This window comes from Aspergillus pseudonomiae (genome assembly GCF_009193645.1).
Source record: "Aspergillus pseudonomiae strain CBS 119388 unplaced genomic scaffold BDV37scaffold_140, whole genome shotgun sequence".
In the NCBI taxonomy this organism is placed as follows: Eukaryota; Fungi; Ascomycota; class Eurotiomycetes; order Eurotiales; family Aspergillaceae; genus Aspergillus; species Aspergillus pseudonomiae.
The window spans coordinates 1-19,156 of NW_022476132.1; the positions used below are offsets into that span (position 1 = coordinate 1).

Below are 19,156 nucleotides of genomic sequence, written 5' to 3' on the forward strand. Positions count from 1 at the left end.
TTTTTTTTTTTTTTTTTTTTTTTTTTTTTTTTTTTTTCTTCGAATGAGAAAAGTGAATTAACACTGGAGACTAACGCGGTTTCTGGTTTAGTTCGACCCGGATAAGATTGGTCGACCAACCAGATTTCCAAGAATCTCCTCTTTTTTCTTTCTTTTTCCTTCCCTCTCGGACCTTGCGTGGTTCTGACTAACTCGGGAAGGTCAGGGAGATCGAGAAAAAGGAACGGGGAGAGTGGATGGGGGAAGAGGGGGCGAGGCAGAGAGACAGACAGAGACAGAGGGAGAAAAGGTGTGAAAAGGAAAAAGAATATTCAGGGTCATTCCCCAGAACCAACGGGAATTCCTTGGTAATTTAATCTATCACTGGATCATAAATAACTACTAGTAACGTGTGTAATCCTCAGACGCTGCCTCTGTATAATTATAGCACCCCAGCAGACGGTAATTAACAACTGATCAACACCGACAACGTGGTTGACAGGGCACCAAACGAGTCCACATCCACCTTTCGGTTGGTACCCACGGTCGAAAGCAACCTAAAAAAAGGTCGGTGTTAAGGTACAGTACTTCGTCCCTGTACCCTGAGGCTACCACGACGGAAGTATCCTTTTCCTTCTCCTCAGAACCAAAATCAATTCTAGTAAGATGAGACGACGATGAATCATGTCATATGAAAAGCTCGTGACCGTCCGCTGCCGGTTGGTTATCGTTTCTTCAAGCGCTCTCTCTCTCTCATCATCATTATATTAGATTAATACGTTTCCTATGTATGGCTCTTACCGAATTGGGAAGACGTCGCATTGGGTGACCTCAACCGCAGTCATCGTGCTCAACCGATGACTATCAGACTCTCCTTTATGCGGAGATTCTTTGTACTCGTTGGATGATCAATGATCCATCTATCTATCAACAGTCACCAGCCGGTGGAGTACTGCCCATCGAAATGTTCTCTGAAACTCAGCGGGCTCCCCTTAATGAGTGTTTCCTTGTTTGGTGGAGCACGCCGAATAAGCTTAGCTACTGCGGTGGACGATCGATGCTGCGAGTTGGAAGGGATCTGTGTTCGATCGACATCTGAGAGTCCGAGGGAGAAGAAAAAGAAAAGCCAAAAGGACTTGCATATTCGCATTACATAATACGTCGATGGAAGCCAAACCACAGCCGGAAAAAGCAAAAGAATAAAAAGATACAAGTGGACCTCGGTATGGATCCGATCGAGAAGAAAGAAAGAATCCTAGACCGATAAGCCAAAAAAGGGGTCACATAAGCGATTTGTTTTTTTTTATTTACTTCCTTGTTTCTTCTGGTGATGGAACTGAGCTATCTTTTGGATTCGGTCTAGTCCTGGGGAGGTCTTTTTATTTGATTCGATTTAATTTTATCTATATACCTTTTTGGTTCTTTCTAGTTCATGTTTGTATGATTTGTTTTCCTGCTTGTGGCCCTCCTTGCGTCCCGGAATGCATGGCAAATGGGGAATGGAGGGAGAAAGCTGAGCAGCCTGAGCTATCATCTTCGTGACAGCGAGTCAGGACCTAGGCAAGGAAATATATTCAGTACTCGAACGGACGATGCACACGGACCCTCACACAAGATGGATGTCTGGATGCACATTATCAGTGTTCCTGGAGTCACCACCGTTCTTTGATTCTTCACTGCAACGAGTGAAAGATTCACGGAGGCATTGTTTACTGCATAATCGGTGATAATGGTCAGTGAAGAGACATCCGTCTCACCCAAATAGGAGAAAAGCATCCGCAGTCCGGGGACAATGAACCAGTTCTCTCATATTATCGACTGCTCTAGGCTATTTGCCTTCCGCACGGACCTTTCCCCGATCCATCCCAGAACCATTCCTCGTCTCAAGGCAAACGACTCCTGCTGGTTCGCCTTTGCTTCATTCCAGTGTTCCCGCTGAAGTACACCCAGTACCAGACGATAAGAGTCGCTCTTCGTTACCAAGTCGGCAGTAAGCTATCCACGCGATGTCCTCCGCAGTCCACGGATTGGCCAGATAACCGAGCAACCCATCCCAACGTATCTTCATTCTCGTGATTAATGATCCTTCCAGAGCATAAATAAACTAAAACTGTTCCCGTGCCTCCTGCAGAATACGAAGTCCAAGCAATTGCCTCCAGGTCCTGATCTCTGGTTCGGGTCCACTGGTCCAATCATCCGGGGGGGGCGGTCGAGAGAAGCGAGCAGAAGTTGTGGCCAGCTGCAGTTGTTTCGCTGTCGGAGCGGCACAACCCGAACAGTCAGTCAAAAAAAAAAAAAAAAAAAAAAAAAAAAAAAAAAAAAAAAAAAAAAAAAAAAAAAAAAAAAAAAAAAAAAAAAAAAAAAAAGGAAAGAAAACACGCTAAATTAGCTCCATCCCATCAGATCCTTGCGCTAGTTGAGTCTGGGTCTGGGTCTTCTTGTCAGGCTGGCAGTTCGGCTGATGTCGCGCGGCGGCGTGGTTGGCCGATCCATCGACTGGAGTTTCCGCTAAGCCGAATGCCGTCTAGTCGGACCCCACTTGGCTTTACCAAGTCGGGCCTGCTGTGCATTGGGATCTCGGTCAGCCCAGATACTATTCTCTTGTGGTCGTTTTCCTGGGACGTTTCTTTGACACACACACACGCAAGCTTTTACTTTTCTTTTCTGGGGTGGTCTTTATTTTTATTTTTCTTATGCTGCTAGTTACCTTTTGGATCTCCGTGGGAATAGTCTGACTTTACACACTCTATACTTACTTTCTTCGATTCCGGGTAATCTTTTTCAAACAGGAGACGGAACGATGGTGATCATTATTACGGCGGAAATGAGTCAATTAAAAAAAATACAAATGGAATCAAAGCAAATCCCAAACATAAAGAATGAGCTGATTAAATCCCGCGGGGGGCTCTCATTGGTCCCCGCCATTAACCGCGCCGTTCCCCCATGGATGGCCTCGGTCAGATTGGTCGGAACCTCCCATGCTCTCAGATGTCATCCGCCAATGATGGTCCCGTCACCCAAGACGGAAACAGACTGGGAATTTACTAGTCGTAGGGAGGGGGAACGAAGCAATAGGAGAAATAGAACTTAGTAACGGTTGAACACCTCCTCATCCGGTCTGTCGGTGCCCAGCAAGCAGAGCGGGGGTTTGTCACCGGGTGAGAGATCTGAGTGGCGGCCACGGTGACAGCTGCACCAGATGCAAACGGACTTTTTTCTTTTTCATTTTCATTTTCTTTTATGTTTTTGTTGTTGGTTTTTTGTCTTTTGCTCTTTCAGGGATAACCTCGGGATGGCATGGACAGCCTTTCGTAAGAACTATAGTCAGCTTACCGCGTGCCCGCGACAAAGACCATGCATGTCAGTCGTTTAGGTGTGGATGTCTGTGGGTGTGCTTGGACGGGACCTGCCCCGTTCTCGAGAACAAGACCGTGAAAGAGCTATTGACGGAGTCGACATAGTTCGTCATGTCTTTGTTGTTGTTTGCTCCATCTGCACGGTCCAGTCGTGGCAGCTCGACGAGCCACCGGACAACTCCCTCATGGACGACATCCTCCTCGATATATGCATGCAGGCTGCAGGCCTCCACCACGGCCGTGGCTGGACCATTGCCGACCAGATGGATCGGTGCTTGGGTAGGGATTCCTACCCAATCTATGACTGGAAGGGAGAGAGGGCGACTAGTATACAACTCGGCCCATCCGAAACCGCCTTGCGTCGGAACATGCCAATGCATCTCAAACTTTGGTTGTACGGGCGTATAGAGTTTGCTTCCCCCCCAGTACGCAAAAGCGTATTTTTTGTTCGATGAGAGAATAAATGCAACGAAAATATTAATCATAATAATACGCCTGATAAGACACACAAAGTACGGGAGCACAGGATGGGGAATGAACCTCGACCCCCCGTTCCAGGAAATTAATTCGACTAGTCCAAAGTGAAATGGTGAGTTGTTTGCCTGCCTTTTGACTATACGGACCTCCTCGTCCTGATGAATTCAAAGGGGGTTCCCCTCCTCCTGCCATGGATTCATTCATCAATCCCAAATCGTCCTAGTCGAGGAGGATGCATCTCGAGGATCCTACCTCATTCAACAGTTTACACCTTTATCACCCCTGGTTGCAAGCCGATTTGTTCTTCCTTTTTGCTTCCCCCCTGTTCCCCTGCACGACGCCTGTCACTTTGGGACTCTAACGAACGAACTAAAACGAAGTTAAGGTCAAGCCACCCAGACGACCGTGCATAATACCACAGGATGTGAAGATCAAGTAGGAGGGCGACTAAGGATTTTAGTGCCTGTGCGACTCGGTTTTGTCCCCCAAAAGGTCCGTACCTTCTTCGTCTTAGCGCGGACGAGCGGTATGTTGCCGGGAACAAGGGATGGCGATGGGGGAGGTGAATTGGATTTGAGGTTAACTTTCTCCGGTTCTAGATCGCGGCAAAAAGACGTGTGGATTCCCTTGATAGAGAATAATCTGGGGCTGTCACATGATAGCCATGCGACGGTCCCTTTCGTCTGGTATCCCCAGAACCCAGGGTTGAAAAGCCGGAGGTTTCTCTGGCGAGAGGAGAAAGGGGTCACGAGACAACGTGTCCTGCAGCGACCGGTCTAGACTGATGGGGGGATTCTTGCCTGGTATCTCGTCAGGTCATCGATTTCTCTTGTTTCCTGGTTTGGAGGGAATCGCAAGTCTCGATCGAGAAAGTGCATCAAACAGACGGGATTTGCACGCCAGACAGAAGGCCATCTAGAATGGTGCCATGGCTGACAATTAGGGTTAGGGATGGCCCTCGGCAGTGGTGACGGAGAAGGCGTTGTGGCTGTCAGGCTTAATCTGGCTACAACAAAACAGTGAAGTCTACTAAAAACCGTAAGCTTTCGGAAAGAAAAAGAATCGGACTGCAACTCTATCGCTCTATCTGCGCATCATGACCCCTCTCTTTCAGCAACAGCTGCGTCGTCTTCCTGATAAACCTCGTACTTGTACTGACTCCCTGGATGGTCCGCTCGCAACCCGCGCTGGCCTTTGCCGTACACCTTCTCCCGCGCCGTCAGCCCGTCCGCCTCCGCCCCCGCGGCAGGATACAATCCCCGCCGTCGCAGCTCTGGGATCAACAGATCCACCACCTCTTCAAAGGTCCCCGGCGTGGTCACGTATCCCAGATTGAACCCGTCCACATCTGCCTCCCGAATCCACCGCTCCAGCTCGTCCGCCACCCGCTGCGGACTGCCAATCCCCACCGGTCCCAAGCCCCCGATCGCCGCCTTCTGAGCCACCACGCGCGGCGTCCACTGGGGGACATCCTCGCTCGTCGTGGTGAACGCATCCAACATGCTCGTCACCTTATGTGCCTCCAGCGAATCCGCCGCCGTGATATCCTGGTCCAGCGGAATCCGCGAAATATCGATCCCCGTCCACCCGCTAAACAGCACCAGTCCGCCGACCACCGACGCATACTGCTTCAACTCCTCATACTTGGCCTGCGCCTCGTCATCCGTGCGCCCAATGATCGGCGTAAACGTTGCGAAGAACTTAATCGACCGCGGATCCCGCCCTTGCTCCGCCGCCAGTTTCCGGATGTGATCGATCTTCGGCCGCAGCACGGCGGGCGAATGACTGGACACGAAGATCGCCTCGGCATGCGTCGCCGCGAACGCAGACCCCGCTGCCGACGTGCCGGCCTGGAACAGGAACGGCGTGCGCTGCGGCGACGGATCGACAATGTGACGCGTGTTCAGCGAGAAATACTTCCCCTTGTGGTTGATCTGGCGCACCTTGGCCGGGTCCACGTAGGTATCGGTTTCGGGGTCGGGGGAGAGCGCATCAGATGCCCAGGATCCTTCCCAGAGTCTATCTTCTTAGCATTCTTTCTTTTTTTCCCCTTCTCCATTTTCCTCACACTAAACCCACACAGACAAGAGAGAACCTACTTATAAACAACCCGCAGATACTCATCCGCCTGCCGATACCGCTCATCATGCTCGATCGGCGTATCCAATCCAATGGCCTTAAACGCCGCCTTCTTCCACGACGTGACGATATTCCACCCCACGCGCCCGTTCGTCAAATGATCCAGCGTCGAGAACCGCTTCGCCAGCAAGAAAGGCGGCTCAAACGACGTCGACGCCGTGATCCCGAACGCGAGATTCTTCGTCACCGCCGCCATGGCTGAAATCGGCTGTCGCATGGCACCCGTCAGCATGAGTCTGGCCACCAAATCCCCACAACACACGTAGGTCTATACTGAGCAGCGAAGGGGGGAACGTACAATAGTAGGATCCGTAACGGGCCACTGCGCCGCGCGCCGAATACATTCATCCAGACTGTCCTCGTAGGTATCGTATCCGCCGTAGGTATCCGCGAGGAAGAGGGCGTTGATGCCGCCGCGCTCGAGTAGCTTGGCCAGCTCGATCCAGTAGGTGAGGGAGCGTTTTGTGGCGGATTTGTCGGCGGGATTCTTGGTTCTTTAGTATCGTTCTATATCCATCTTGGATGTATGGTGGGTTAAGAATAGAGCAAGAGACATAGGATAAATACCTTCCATTGTCCAGGGGACAAGTGTCCGACAGTGGACATGTCGAACGCATTCAACAGGATGTGTTTCTTGGGAGTCGTGCCATTGGCATGGTCTGGTTGGGTGCTGCTGTCACCCATTTTGCGTTGTCTATTCTTTCGCTATGTAAGCTTGAATTGTGTGGCTTGAGCTTATGTATATAGATTTTATCTCCCCAGCTACCTCTACACATCTATATACCTACAAGAGCACTAACAATAAAAATTGATGATCGACCCCGCAATCTCGCCATCAGCCAGTATCATCGCGTAACTGGTAGATAACTAGCCGATGCTGTCGGTAGAATTGCCTTATAATGCAACGGCTAGATTCGTCATTGGGTCCGGTTGAGGCGTGATATTCTATATTCTTTTACTTACAGGCTGTTTCTTCAGATGGTGGTTGGTCTAGAGGATGGAATGGAGATGTTCGTTGGGGAGCGGTGCGGAGATATATTGTTAGCTAGGGTTTCATCATTGTAAGGCGGATTGCGTGATAGGGGATTGATTGGGTTTGATAGTGCTGTGTTTGTAGATTCAGGTACATTTTGGGGTTGAATTGGGGTTTCCTTGTATGTATATAGAATGGAGGGTTTGGAGTTATATATCTATAAATACTGCCAAGCTCGCGTTATTTGAGAAAACACTGCTGTCTCGCAATTTTTCCCATTTATTCCAGATAGCAATGGGCATTTATTTATATTATCCCAGTCAATGAATATTAAAGGGCAGACCTTGACTTTATCAGGGTTCTCGATTTAGACTACTCCGTACGGAGTACTTTCTCCAGTATTCTATAAAGCTACCCGATATTAGGCACCAATATCGACTTACTCTCTTTCAAAATTATATAACCAAATTACCAGAACTACGCCTCCAATACGGGGTAAATCGATATTTATCTTGATAGAGCTCCCTCGACAACCAAAACGCAATTAAGATATAGCAGCTATATCTAACACATCGAAAATTAAATAATCAGTTATAGATGTGACGGTTAGCGGGGCACCAGAAACGGCTCCCATTGCACCGTCCGTCTGCCGCCCGCCACCGCCTGCCACCCCTGGTAGTCATGCTACCCGTTGTGGTATAGTATATACCACTTTGGGTATCGCGCCCGTATTCTCGCCGCTTTTACTTGACTCTCCTGCCGCCTTGACACAACAACTCCATCTATATAAGGCCAACCTCTCTCCTTCAAACGACGACGCACTTTCTCATTCTCTTTACCTTTTTTTCTTTTTCTCCCCCTCCCATCTCCCTCGCACCATGCACTGCCCCCTTTTCGAAGGATGCCGCCTTATCCGACAATTGCCCTTTTCCAGTATGGCGCCGCCCACTCGCCCTTTCAGCGACGGAGTCGCCGACAGGCCATTTGATGGATTGAGACATGGTTACACCCCCTTCATTAGATTTTGAGCTATCCACCACGCCCCTGGTACTGTTTCTCTTGCTTATGGTAGCATTTAGGCCGCTGGGCTCTCGAAGTCATGCAGTCATGACGGTTTTCGCCCTATCATGTCCGAGCTGATCGTTGATTTGAATTTCTGATTAAATTTTCCAATCTCCAACATACACCCTCTTTTTCCTTTGGTTCCTCTGCTCTCTTCCTCTGAACTTTTGTATCTACTCTTGTGATCACTTCATCTACGGAGTTCTGAGATTTCGTATGGGAACAACAGCCCCTGGTGATCCAGGTCCCTAGGATGGCATTCGTCCTCGGGTGATCCGGACTACGTCTCTCTCCCCAAGGGCCATCAGTTGACCCACCAGGCTCAATTTCCTTCCGTGTCCTCGCCCTGTGTATCAGCCAATAGCGAAATTGCCGCATTTCCTTCATTTCTGTGTATGCCTGCGAATCAGGTCCAAAGGCTGCATTAGGTCAATGGGATGTTTGACATGTGAGGCTTGGAGCTGCAATAATTGGACACTATTGGTGCAGGGCACCGGATTCAGTCTGTAGGCAGCGCTTTTTTTTTTATGAGGATGGACACGTCAGCAGCCTCGCGAGATTTGAGAATGCGAGGACTTCGCCTTGCCACTTCTTCCGATAAAAAAAGCGGAATGATGGAGTCAATGCACTGAGAGCAAGTATAAGGAGGCCAGCGGAACCTGCAAAAGTGGCGGCGTCGCATTCGTTTTTCCTCATAACCTACATACACTCTCCTCTTCGATTTCTATTCCCTCTTCACCTTCCCTCTCCAGCTTCCCAATCGTCTCCCTTCCAGAAAATCCCATTTCCTGCAATATGTTGCTTACACATCACATGGACAACTTCAAACCGTGGACTCCCCCTCACACAAAATCATTCTCACAGCACAAATCCCACAAATCACGCACTCCAAGAGCCAGCAATCTCACCCACCCCAACCCTCGGCATGATTCCCTCCCCAGCACTTTGCCATTCCCCAAGCATAGCCTCCCTGCGCGGCCACCGGCCGAAGTCTGTGTGAATATCAGCACAAACACTCAGCCGGGTACGCCACTGAGCTCCCAATCTCAACCACGGGGGATATCTATACCTCCACCAAATACACCATCCTCGGAGAAGCCCAAGCACGCCACAGCATCTCCACCCGATCCAGCACCTCACACCTCAAATTCAGATGAAATATCACCCTATGATTTCCAAGATATCACTGACACTCCGATTGAGCCGCCCTTCTTTCGGGAAGATACTGTCGAGGATGGCCCATCATCACCCAGTATGTCTAGCTCGGACGATAGCTTAAAAGAGTTCTTCAGGCTTCCAGATATACAGAACGACATTCCCATTGACCCGTTAATCCTTGCCAACGACGGACCTTGGGAAATTAGCGACCTGCACCAACCTGTCCTACAAGACGACAGTCTTATTATTTCAGAGACAATTTGTCCATATCCTGAACCTCCACCCATTCTCCACCATGTACCTGACCATCATAGAGTTTCCAGCGAACGGCCTCGCAGCCAGAATGGGAATATTCAAACAAGGGATCACGCTCACGCTCACGCCCACATCCAGAGCCCCGGACAATTACACCCATCCCATCACAATAGTGAAACGGGCGCGTCTTGCTCCAGTGGCGCCAGTAAAAACCTCCACGGCAAACCGTCTAAAAATTGCAAGCGAAAGAGGCATCAATCAGAAGGACGAGCTCCTAAACGGCTTCGAGATCTCTCTACAATGCCTGCAACTGAAGATTCATTTACCTCTCTTCGCTCTCGTTTCCTGTGCCTGCCCCTTGATGAACGTTTGCAGTTCCTTTCTTGGCTGTTCGAAGGCGCCTTGCCACGTTGCATGCCTGACACTGGTCCGACAACGTGTGAAGACCGAGATGCGCAGTCAACCCGTCGCTCAATTCCCCAGCATGAGATTGAACAAACTCAGCGCAATTGCGGGGAGGCCCAAGGCAGCTCTAGGAAGGGGATGCCATGGTCCCCTGAAGAGGCGGGCTTTCTGCTGAAGCTAAGAAGGGACAAGAGACGACCTTGGTCAGAGGTAACAAGGTTATTCTCGGACCGATATCCTGGCAGAAGTCCGGGTTCAATCCAAGTCTTTTGGAGTACGACCCTCAAGAATAAGACGTTCGCAGCCTGCGGCATTTGAAGACTCCGCAACACTAGCACCATCAACCCCAGACGCAGACCAGCCAGACGACATTACTCCCCACATCCAGGAAATGATCAACCAGGTAAGTTGGCACAGCACTGGATTATAATCAGGTATGGACCTCTCCTCGTCTGACATGTTCCAGATGTTTATTCCTGATGTCAAGGAAGTGAGAACTCACCTCTCATTCGCGTCCTATGTCACTGCATCCGACGGTGGCTGGGGGAATGGATACAAAGTTGGGAATCGGGACGGGGAACTTCAGGATGTACTAGATGATGACTTGCCAAGGTAACATGTTCCCTTAAATCCCGCAAAATGGCTACAAGGCCACAACCCCGGCAGAGATTCATACCTGGAACTACAGCTGGCCTAGAGGGTCGGTCCATAAGCAGCTGTTCAGGAAGGTATGGTAGGTAGAATACATCTCGTCTGCGCACCCTAATCAAAATTGCAAAACTTTGTCCATATGGATATCTGTGGGCCTATGTAGTTGGCTAGAGAAGATTCCCAGCGACGCTGCTCTTCCAACCCTCCAGACTTTGGTGCCTCCTCATGTGACGACTTCTTAAAACAAACAGTGGATGGAAGTCTACGTATCCTTCGTTTACGTAATATCCATATCGCGTGATAATCAGTGGGGTTTACGGCTACATAGCAAATAGTTCATTAACACTCAACTCCCTCACTTTATAAATAGATTTGTGGGTGCTAACCCGGCACTGGCTGTCGAACAAGCAGCCGTAGCATTGTAATTGGTAGGCGGGTCCAATTTATTTATTTTTTTTTTATTTAATTCCTCAGGCTTTTCGCGGACATAGGCTGCATGTAGCTGTTACGCCCAGGGATTTGTCCAAGGACTCTGCGACCAGTTAGCTATCTTGGTTAGATCTGACTTACTTCGATGACTAGAATCCACTAGTGACCGACGACGATGGTGACCGGATAGGTCCGACGAGTATTCAACGATGTAGACAAACGATGCTTGTACGACGATAGTCCAAGATAGAAAGGCCAGGCCAATTGAGTATGTATACCTAATTGTTAGATAGTACGAGACGAGTTGAGCTGGTGACAATACGAAAGGTGTATCTGTAGTAACTGAGTAGATTGATCACGAAGAACTAAGCTAAGTACATGAATGAGTGTCCTTATATATCCTTGGTCCCTGAGTACCAGTCTGGTCTATGGTATACCATATGGTCTATATATACCGGGGTGGTACTTGTAATACCATTGCTTGGCGAGTATATACCATTTGTTCACGTGACTTCCGTGGGCGTTTGTTGTTTGTGTCAGACAAACTACACAAGGGGTTCACCAGGGTTAGGTTTTATCGGCGTTACCGTGCTAACACCGAGGGTTCCTAATATTATCGCTCTGGTAATGTTGAGGTCCTTCAACATTATCGTGGTCATAACATTCCGTCTCTGCTGATATTCACGTGCTCGAATGTTGTAGGTCCGGTAATATTCTGCCAGCGGTAATATTTCACCGCTTATCGTTATCGTGGCCATTATATTATCCTGGTCATGCCGCGCTAGTCTGGATCCGTAACAGTAGCCTCCTAGTTGGTATTATCTGACAGTTGATCCAAGACATTGTAGACGCAGGACTGGTTCCTGAGAGGTTCCCTGTGTATCCTCCTGACAACCCAAAACCTTGGCCCATCAAACGGCAGGGCATGTCAGCGACAGCCTTGCCCTATCTTCCCCTTTTGCCACAACTCATGGTCAATGCCTGCTGTGGGATTCGAGCTCTATATAGTTCCTCCTATGAGCCAGAGTTGGGACCCCCTCTACTGGATTTCGGGAACAGTAAGAACACTCCGGACGACGCTTGACCACTGAGCCATCCAGGTTAGGAGGGTCCAACCGCGCATGGTGGGCTATTAGAGACGTACGGTATTCGGCATGATCACGTGGTATCTCTTAGTCACCCATCTACATAAGTCAGCCCCCCGAGCCCCTTGAATTGAAGTGAACCGTGCCTCGCTCACAATGGTAAATGGTCACGTTGTAAACGTTGCTTAAAAAGCTGGCCTTGTCCACTCTCGTTCCGGTCGACCTTGCCCTCTCATGCTTCCTGATGATCAATTGCTTGATGATCTGTACCTAGGAAACATGGTGGCTAACCATGATCTCCGTGGCCACCATCTAGATAACGACCTCGTCGCATCGATCTCTTTGCTCCTCGACAAAGCTCGTGTCCCCAACCTTCTTTGGGGTAATTATCTACTTACGGTGTATGGGGTTCCTACGATTGTCGACGTGAGTATTTCTGGTACAACTTCCTCTTTGGGACGCCGCTAATTAATGAAAGGGCGTTGACTTCGTCGTGCCAGATGCGCTGGTAGACGTCTCCTTCTCCGCTCTCTCTAAGGCCGGCTTTCATTCTTGCACGGAAAGCTCAGAATGCCCATATGCAAATCCGCTACGAAGCCCTCCTCCCTCTGCGCATCTACATATTGACAGCGAGACTGCTGTGTCATTATACCGGAAATCCGATGTACTTTGGGCCTTTCCCGACTTTGAAATTGCCCCACAGCCCAATAATTCAGATATCATGGCTGCGTCCGACATTCGGCTTCCTACCGCAATTTTGGGCCGTGGTCGTGGGCGTTTCTCTCCATGTCACTCTTTCGTCCGAATCCCGAGTGCCCCAAGGTACTGCGAAGCTCTGATACTTCTGCTTTGTCGTGATTATGACACTGCTTACGAAACTTACTGGATGGCAATCCTGACTTATATGCTTGAGTTTGTTGATGGAGTTGATCTTCTTAACGAGGATGGCTTAGGAGAAGCGTATAGGCGATTCTACCTCGCTTTGAAACATGGGGATTCAAGGATGTACCTACTTCTGGACGGACTGCGCAGTGACTTAAAGAGAAGGCAGCTCCTTCCATCAAATAAACTCTACCAGGCATAATGATGTTCTTCAAGTGGTCCATGTCTAAGTATAAGTTGTCATAGAAGCTCACATTTGGTATCTATGGCCACCCTCCTCTTAGTTCAGACTCCGACAACTTTTCCACTATCAAAACCAACTGACTGAGAGAAGTAATAGCCTCTCTGGTTTGATATCACTCTCTTCCCAGTCGCTGGATCTCGGAAGTCACAGTTGAGATGTGTGTGTCCAAAACCCCAGAGGGCAACGATTTTCTGCTGCCAGCATGGCTCGCTCGATAAATCGGTCATAAATCCAGAAGAAAGTTTACTATTCGTATGCTTGGGATCGATAACATTTTGGTGGGTCGAAGGACAAAAATGAGTCAAAACAATGACTTTGCGCCCGGGTTCGAAGCTGGAAATCGACACAATTTCTTTATTTAACCACGCAAGGTCCACAAGGTGTTCTGCTTGATGTGTTTCTACCGACCAATCGCGAATGTGGTAAAAGTCGTTCAAGCCGAAACTAACGCTTTCCTTTTGTTCTGGAGCGACTTGTGAGAATAAAGTGCAGCCAAGAATGGTGACGGTCGGTGAGATGTCATAGCGCGTTCGATCGAGCAGGATGAATTTTCCAAGCGCCTCACCTTTTCCCGAGGAGGCGTCCATGGTATCTTTGAAACGTTGCATGTTGGATTTTGTCTCAGCCCAACTGCTATGGTAGGCTTCATGGTTGCCTAGAACCAAAAAGACGACCCGGAATTTTGCTAGTTGCTTGCGGAGAAAGAGAAAGAACCCCTCATCCTTGACGTAACCAACATCACCCAACAGTGCTAAGAATGGTGCCTTTGGGTCGATGTTGAACATATCGTAGGCAGCCGGCGACTCCAGATGGAGATCCGATAGGATTTGGAGTTGCAAATCTGCCATCAGCGGCTAGGTGTAGGACGAATCGATTCCAAAGTTAGGTTTCCGTCACATCACCAAGAATGAAAGTGGTTCGCGGCGCCTAATATATGGTCCTAACTGGTGCCTTACCCTGGCAAGCGGATTGATCAGATGACTCAAGATGTGATAGACAACAAAACCCCTCACTGAAGCAAGCACCAAATGAGAAGCAAGCAGGTAGGGTTTCGAAATATTAAATATCGCTCTCTTTCATCTCTTACTTTTCCCACCCCATGAGATTGTCACAAAGAGATTGTCATAGCTCTCCCCCTTAAGCCATTGCCCGCCGGCACCATGTCTGCACCGTCCTTTGCCGAATTAGAGGACGCCGCGGGTGCTGTCATCCGTATTCTCAAAACTATCCCCGAGTTTGCTGCCGCTAAGATTGCTGTCATTGGAGGGTTGAGCCTTTGGAAATATATCCGACGCTATCGGACTACCGAGGTTAGTTTTTATACTATAATTAGCTACTTTGAGAAAGTAACTAATCATTCTCTTCACCAGGATGTTGACTTCCTCATTACCATCCAAGGAGCCCCCAAAGCAGTTAAAGATAAATTGCTCGCCATACACGCAGGCTCTTTCCAGCAGCACGCTCAGCTGTTTTACTATAAAGCACAGAATGGCAAGCTTATTCAAATCGATATAACCCCTGATTGGCAGGTACGCAAAATCAACTCCACTTTGTGGTCCTATAATGACGTATTACAAGTCGCCATATCTTCCATCAGCCGCTGTAGCAATTTCGAGTGCCGAGCCTAGCTCTCTTCCGTACATCTCAGAGATCGACCTTCTTGCGTTTAAGATCAATAGCTGTGGTCTAAGACCGACCCCTGCGAAAAAGTTACGTGATGCGACAGACGCCAGATCCCTAGCAGAAGACCTCGGTTCCAGGGGACCTATTATCTTGACTCCTGTTCAAAAGACTGCAGTCCTTCAGGGTCTGGAAGATGTAGCCCAGCTTTCTCGCAAAGATCAGGCTTGGTGGAAGGAAAAACTGGCCTTGAGCTGATGTGGCGGAGTCAGCTCGCTTGATTGTGGCTGAATTGAGAAATGGATTCGGATTAGTCCATACCCCGCGCAGCCAATAAAAATGCATGGCTATGCGAAAAATGGGTTGAGTCAGCACCAATGTTAACTGATAACAGCGCTCCAGCACAACTTTTTACACGAGGAACAATGGTATTGTTGGTAGTAACAGCGCTTCACCATCACGGTACTTATCACGAATTACCATATAGTATATTTGTAGAGCACAAAATTTGATTTTCCCGCCTGACTAGCCGTGGTAGCATCCTTGAATTCCGTTTCGGTTGTTCATGGTGTCAATACACGTGATACAGGAGCGGGGCATCGCAAAAACGACTTCCAACTTGGGCATCTGGGCCCAACTTCTGCAGCCGAAGTGTACGTGCCACGGACGCCTTCACATTAGTTTATAACTTTAATAGGCGTTAATAGGTTCAGAGAACTTGGTAGTCCAGTATTAAGCAGCAGGACGGGACGGAATGACCCAAACAATGGTTAATCATATAAACCATTACGCTTTGGGCTGGCTAGTTGCATCAGTGGAGTAGCCAAATCTTGTATATAGTGGCTGCAGGTATCCACCGGCAATATTTAGCTCTCTATATTAGGCTCCTATGGGCGCTAGAAAGCTGTACGCTGTTGAACGAGTGCAATGGATAAAAATAAAATGAGACGGGATAGTGCCGTAGCCCACGAGAGGATCATTTTGCTCCGCTCAGCCAAGACGCCCTTAGTCACAGCTGTTACAGATGTATATTCAACCAATACATTCATTCCATTAAACTAAGTCTGCACATACCTGTTCCATCATGTAAGGATCACTGAACAGTTGTGGCTCTATTACCGAGAACCTTTGTGTGAATAAGGATCCAGAAGTTGACGTAGCGATATAGCAGAGCGCTAAACTTAGCCAGAATAAGAATACAGCGAATATATATACACTGGTCAGTTGAATCCACAGGTCAGCCTGAAGCAGGAGATATCGCACAGTGGCCCATACACTTGCAGCAGAACCTCGCGCGCTGCTTTCTGCAACCTCCTTTTTTCTCCTATACTGCATCCCTGTTCCTTTAAAACTAGTATATTGTAGTTCTGCAGCATAAAGCTTAAACCCATCACACGCGAGTAGAAGAAGGTTTAACAGTTTACTGCTAATTGGCTGTATGAAGAAGCCAATAATGACGACTTCAATTTTTTCACTATGGCTGGGCAGGAGATTGGAAGATGTAATTTCCGGACAACGTAGCAGACGTGGAGAATACAAGGCAAAGGCGCCCGATTTGGGTTAACCGAACACGTGCCCTGGGTTAGAAAGGGTTTGTCAGCTAAGGGAAACCGATTGCTTATCGAAATCAGCTTGTGTCAGGTAAACTTCTGAATTTTGGTGCCCAAGGATCTCGTAATATCCAATCACGTGTGAAGTCGCTCGGGAGCCTTGATTACTCCGTACCCCGCCATGCAATCATTTTAACCCCACTTCTTTTTTATTTCATCGCCCTTATTACCCGACTCTCCTTCCACCTTGAAAATAAATCACTCACTAACTTCAACGGGAATACGGCCTTAATGATGTCGCAGATAACATCGAGCACGCCACATTTGTTTGAGGACGACCTACCTGAAAGTGCGAACACGGAACGAAAGATCTTCGCAGAATGGGCGTCTTCAGTTCCGTTCGAGAAAAAAGCGGATGATTTTCAAATTCACAATTCAAAAGACTTAGACACCAAGATAGTTCCCTTCTTAAGGTCACTCAATCTTCTTGACAAGGTATATAGTATCCATTTAATTCAGAACGGGCGCCTAACAAAAGACAGGGGTATTCATTGGTACAGATCCCGGGACCGAAATATGCGCCATTCCACCACAGCAAAGGCGATGCATTTATCATTCCAATCGAGATACTTGGCAATAGCCCCAGCGCCTCAGGGAAGCCCCTTCAAGAAGGCAAGAGACTATATATGAAGGTAAACCAAGAAGTAAAGATCGAACCAAAGTTGCGCCTACTTTTCATCTTGCTCTAGCGGACGGGTTGTAGGATTATTATGCGGGAATAGTGGGGAAGGAAGAACCCTCATGTGGGGTAGGACTTGGTGCTGATCGAAGGGTTGGAAGCGGCCTCGAAACATCACCGGGAAATGGAGAACACAGCGGTGGATGAGGCAATTGTGACTGAGCTGAAACACTGGAGGGACCCCTGGAAAATAGACTGAGCTCGTGTGACTCACTGCATGGATTGGAGTTCCCAGTCAAGACGCAATTAGCATTACTTGTATTTCTAGAGAATTGAGCCAAATCGTGTGACCCTGCGTTTGGCAACATGCCAGCCTCGCCTGGCCTAGCCTGGAACTCAATCAGTGAAGGATGTAATGGCATTCTCCGGCTGTTCGATTCGACTCGAGGAAGGGTGGAGAAGGTCGTGAGTTCATGAGAGTTTATGCTGGGACCATGAGAAGGGGCATGCGTAGTCTGTAGCGGGTCTCGTCGTCCCCGTTTCGTTGTTTGCGAGACCATTTCGAAATCTCCGGTCATGTTTTCGAACCATTTCGAAACGTCATGCTCCAACACAAGGGTGTCATCCCCTTCATGGCCTTTAAGTAAGGCTTCTCCCAGCGCATGTAGTTCCAGATATGAGATACTTTGGAACGAAGCGGCTTCAAAAATTGTTACCAGAGCAAGTATTCCCCGGGCGGCTCTTTTTTGGATAGGCGTGGTGGAGACTTCCTCCATTGACCTCAAGAATAGAAGCTGAGTGATCCCTCTTTGGATTCCCTTCCGGACGACGTTATGATCTGATTGAGGATATCCATGCTCCCTGACGAATCGAGTCATTTTTCCAGCGCATCTGGCACTGCCAGTTCCGTTTCGGCCTTCGGTCCTAGCGACTCGGATCTCGTCGTATAGGGTGTCCACTCTAGACTTCCAACCATTCTCAGTCTCCCAGGCAGTGAATTGTTCAGCCAGAGATAATTGACTTAGACCCTTCAGAAGCTTCTGTTCTTCGCTTGGTGTTTTATTGCCGTCAACTTGTTTCAAATGATCAACTCTTTTATCTGCGAACTGTAGCTCTTGTTCGTTTTGGAGGATGTCAGAAAGAGAAGCTTTGGACTTGCAAAATTGCAAAATACAAGGGAGTCGCTTTTTCACCAGTCCGATGAGTTTGGCAGAAGGAGATTCTCGGATGGTGTCTCGTTTTCGTTTTCTCGTTGTGTTTTCCGAAGAGTTTGTCTTCGACAATACAGCGGGTTCTGGGCCCGGTAAGGTGAAGGGTAAGTTGATAGAATCTTTTTCATGAATAGGTAGGTCTGTAATTTCCGAAGAAGCTTCTGTTTGGAAGACCACGGTCCTAGGAATGATGGCATTTTCCGAAGATCCATCGCCGTGTTCCATATCAATGCTATGTGAAAGGTGTTCGCTTTCATTCCAGCTAGCATTGAGCAAGCGTCCAAGTTGACCCAAAGTCTGAAGTGCTAGATGACGATGAGCATTGAGAATGTCACTGGGAGTATTGCGGAGCAAGTTCAAGGCAGATATGACTTCGGTTTCTTGTGGTGCCATAGCGAGTCTCTTGGTAGGAATTTTGGACTGCGAGATGGGTCCCCGCAAATATATCTTAGTAGAGGGGTACGAGGAAGGAAAGGTCGAAACGCTAGAAAATGGATCTACCAATCGAAACACAGCTGTCTGGCCGCTGGCCAGACAGCTGTGTTTCGATTGGTAGATCCCGCTCCGTATCTGTGGGGCATGACCGATTATCCGACTCACCCCGTATTGACCGAAGTACTCTCGGCACGGTGGGCCCACTAAGACGATCTTTGAGAGGTTTCCACTCACCACCAACTGAGCCCCCATCCAAACACTCTTCAAGAAGCCAATAGGCCAAAACAATAGATGTAAGGCCCAGCAGAAAGCAGCCCGCAGTGCAAAGATCATCTGAAAGCGTTTTCCTGTCGGCCAAAAACCGTTTATTACTGCTGGACCTCACGCTGCTAAGCGCTACTCCTTGGAACAAAACAAAATAATTCGACGAGAGTGCTGGTTATAGTTTAGCAATATCTCTTGATGCTTGTATACTTGTTAGTGGTAGATATTTACGACTGTGTGCACCACATGAATCCTTTTAATCGGAATCTATGCGGTCAGAACTCCCCACTGTGCATTTGGCA

General features: G+C 48.5%; 8 protein-coding genes across 8 annotated transcripts; 5 read left to right on the forward strand and 3 right to left on the reverse strand.

Moving 5' to 3' along the window:
• The first annotated feature begins 2,358 nt into the window (after positions 1–2,358).
• On the forward strand, positions 2,359–2,810 carry BDV37DRAFT_264783 (uncharacterized protein). The gene has a single exon (XM_032083712.1). The coding sequence runs from the start codon at positions 2,497–2,499 to the stop codon at positions 2,680–2,682; it is 186 nt and encodes a 61-aa protein (XP_031935125.1). The 5' UTR covers positions 2,359–2,496; the 3' UTR covers positions 2,683–2,810.
• Positions 2,811–4,906: 2,096 nt separating this feature from the next.
• On the reverse strand, positions 4,907–6,635 carry BDV37DRAFT_289078 (xenobiotic compound monooxygenase, DszA family; the record flags this gene model as incomplete). The annotated part of the gene is made up of 4 exons (XM_032088383.1): positions 4,907–5,831; positions 5,912–6,159; positions 6,250–6,438; positions 6,519–6,635. The coding sequence occupies 4 exons, from the start codon at positions 6,633–6,635 to the stop codon at positions 4,907–4,909; spliced, it is 1,479 nt and encodes a 492-aa protein (XP_031935126.1).
• Positions 6,636–8,042: 1,407 nt separating this feature from the next.
• On the forward strand, positions 8,043–10,122 carry BDV37DRAFT_291640 (uncharacterized protein; the record flags this gene model as incomplete). The annotated part of the gene is made up of 2 exons (XM_032088995.1): positions 8,043–9,010; positions 9,101–10,122. Exons 1-2 carry the CDS (start codon positions 8,782–8,784, stop codon positions 10,120–10,122), a joined length of 1,251 nt encoding a protein of 416 aa, XP_031935127.1. The 5' UTR covers positions 8,043–8,781.
• A 2,126-nt stretch (positions 10,123–12,248) lies between these two features.
• On the forward strand, positions 12,249–13,053 carry BDV37DRAFT_276625 (uncharacterized protein; the record flags this gene model as incomplete). The annotated part of the gene is made up of 2 exons (XM_032085590.1): positions 12,249–12,351; positions 12,470–13,053. The coding sequence occupies 2 exons, from the start codon at positions 12,249–12,251 to the stop codon at positions 13,051–13,053; spliced, it is 687 nt and encodes a 228-aa protein (XP_031935128.1).
• A 41-nt stretch (positions 13,054–13,094) lies between these two features.
• BDV37DRAFT_47624 (Ser/Thr protein phosphatase superfamily) lies at positions 13,095–14,099 on the reverse strand. Its single transcript, XM_032090732.1, has one exon. It carries the CDS (start codon positions 13,941–13,943, stop codon positions 13,137–13,139), a length of 807 nt encoding a protein of 268 aa, XP_031935129.1. The 5' UTR covers positions 13,944–14,099; the 3' UTR covers positions 13,095–13,136.
• BDV37DRAFT_47655 (uncharacterized protein) lies at positions 14,100–15,371 on the forward strand. Its single transcript, XM_032090733.1, has 3 exons — positions 14,100–14,405; positions 14,466–14,624; positions 14,674–15,371. Exons 1-3 carry the CDS (start codon positions 14,256–14,258, stop codon positions 14,971–14,973), a joined length of 609 nt encoding a protein of 202 aa, XP_031935130.1. The 5' UTR covers positions 14,100–14,255; the 3' UTR covers positions 14,974–15,371.
• Positions 15,372–16,303: 932 nt separating this feature from the next.
• On the forward strand, positions 16,304–17,024 carry BDV37DRAFT_47657 (uncharacterized protein). Its single transcript, XM_032090734.1, has 2 exons — positions 16,304–16,760; positions 16,808–17,024. The coding sequence occupies exons 1-2, from the start codon at positions 16,557–16,559 to the stop codon at positions 17,012–17,014; spliced, it is 411 nt and encodes a 136-aa protein (XP_031935131.1). The 5' UTR covers positions 16,304–16,556; the 3' UTR covers positions 17,015–17,024.
• BDV37DRAFT_47617 (uncharacterized protein) lies at positions 16,995–18,622 on the reverse strand. The gene has a single exon (XM_032090731.1). The coding sequence runs from the start codon at positions 18,546–18,548 to the stop codon at positions 17,034–17,036; it is 1,515 nt and encodes a 504-aa protein (XP_031935132.1). The 5' UTR covers positions 18,549–18,622; the 3' UTR covers positions 16,995–17,033.
• Positions 18,623–19,156: the final 534 nt, after the last annotated feature.

What these genes read in the sequence shown, in the direction of transcription:
- BDV37DRAFT_264783 (XM_032083712.1), top strand. Translation starts at nt 2,497, where the DNA reads ATGCCGTCTAGTCGGACCCCACTTGGCTTTACCAAGTCGGGCCTGCTG.
- BDV37DRAFT_47624 (XM_032090732.1), bottom strand. Translation starts at nt 13,943, where the DNA reads ATGGCAGATTTGCAACTCCAAATCCTATCGGATCTCCATCTGGAGTCG.
- BDV37DRAFT_47655 (XM_032090733.1), top strand. Translation starts at nt 14,256, where the DNA reads ATGTCTGCACCGTCCTTTGCCGAATTAGAGGACGCCGCGGGTGCTGTC. An exon ending in GACGCTATCGGACTACCGAG is followed by an intron (nt 14,406 to 14,465) that starts GTTAGTTTTTAT and finishes TCTCTTCACCAG; the next exon opens with GATGTTGACTTCCTCATTAC. An exon ending in ATATAACCCCTGATTGGCAG is followed by an intron (nt 14,625 to 14,673) that starts GTACGCAAAATC and finishes ACGTATTACAAG; the next exon opens with TCGCCATATCTTCCATCAGC.
- BDV37DRAFT_47657 (XM_032090734.1), top strand. Translation starts at nt 16,557, where the DNA reads ATGATGTCGCAGATAACATCGAGCACGCCACATTTGTTTGAGGACGAC. An exon ending in CACTCAATCTTCTTGACAAG is followed by an intron (nt 16,761 to 16,807) that starts GTATATAGTATC and finishes AACAAAAGACAG; the next exon opens with GGGTATTCATTGGTACAGAT.
- BDV37DRAFT_47617 (XM_032090731.1), bottom strand. Translation starts at nt 18,548, where the DNA reads ATGGCACCACAAGAAACCGAAGTCATATCTGCCTTGAACTTGCTCCGC.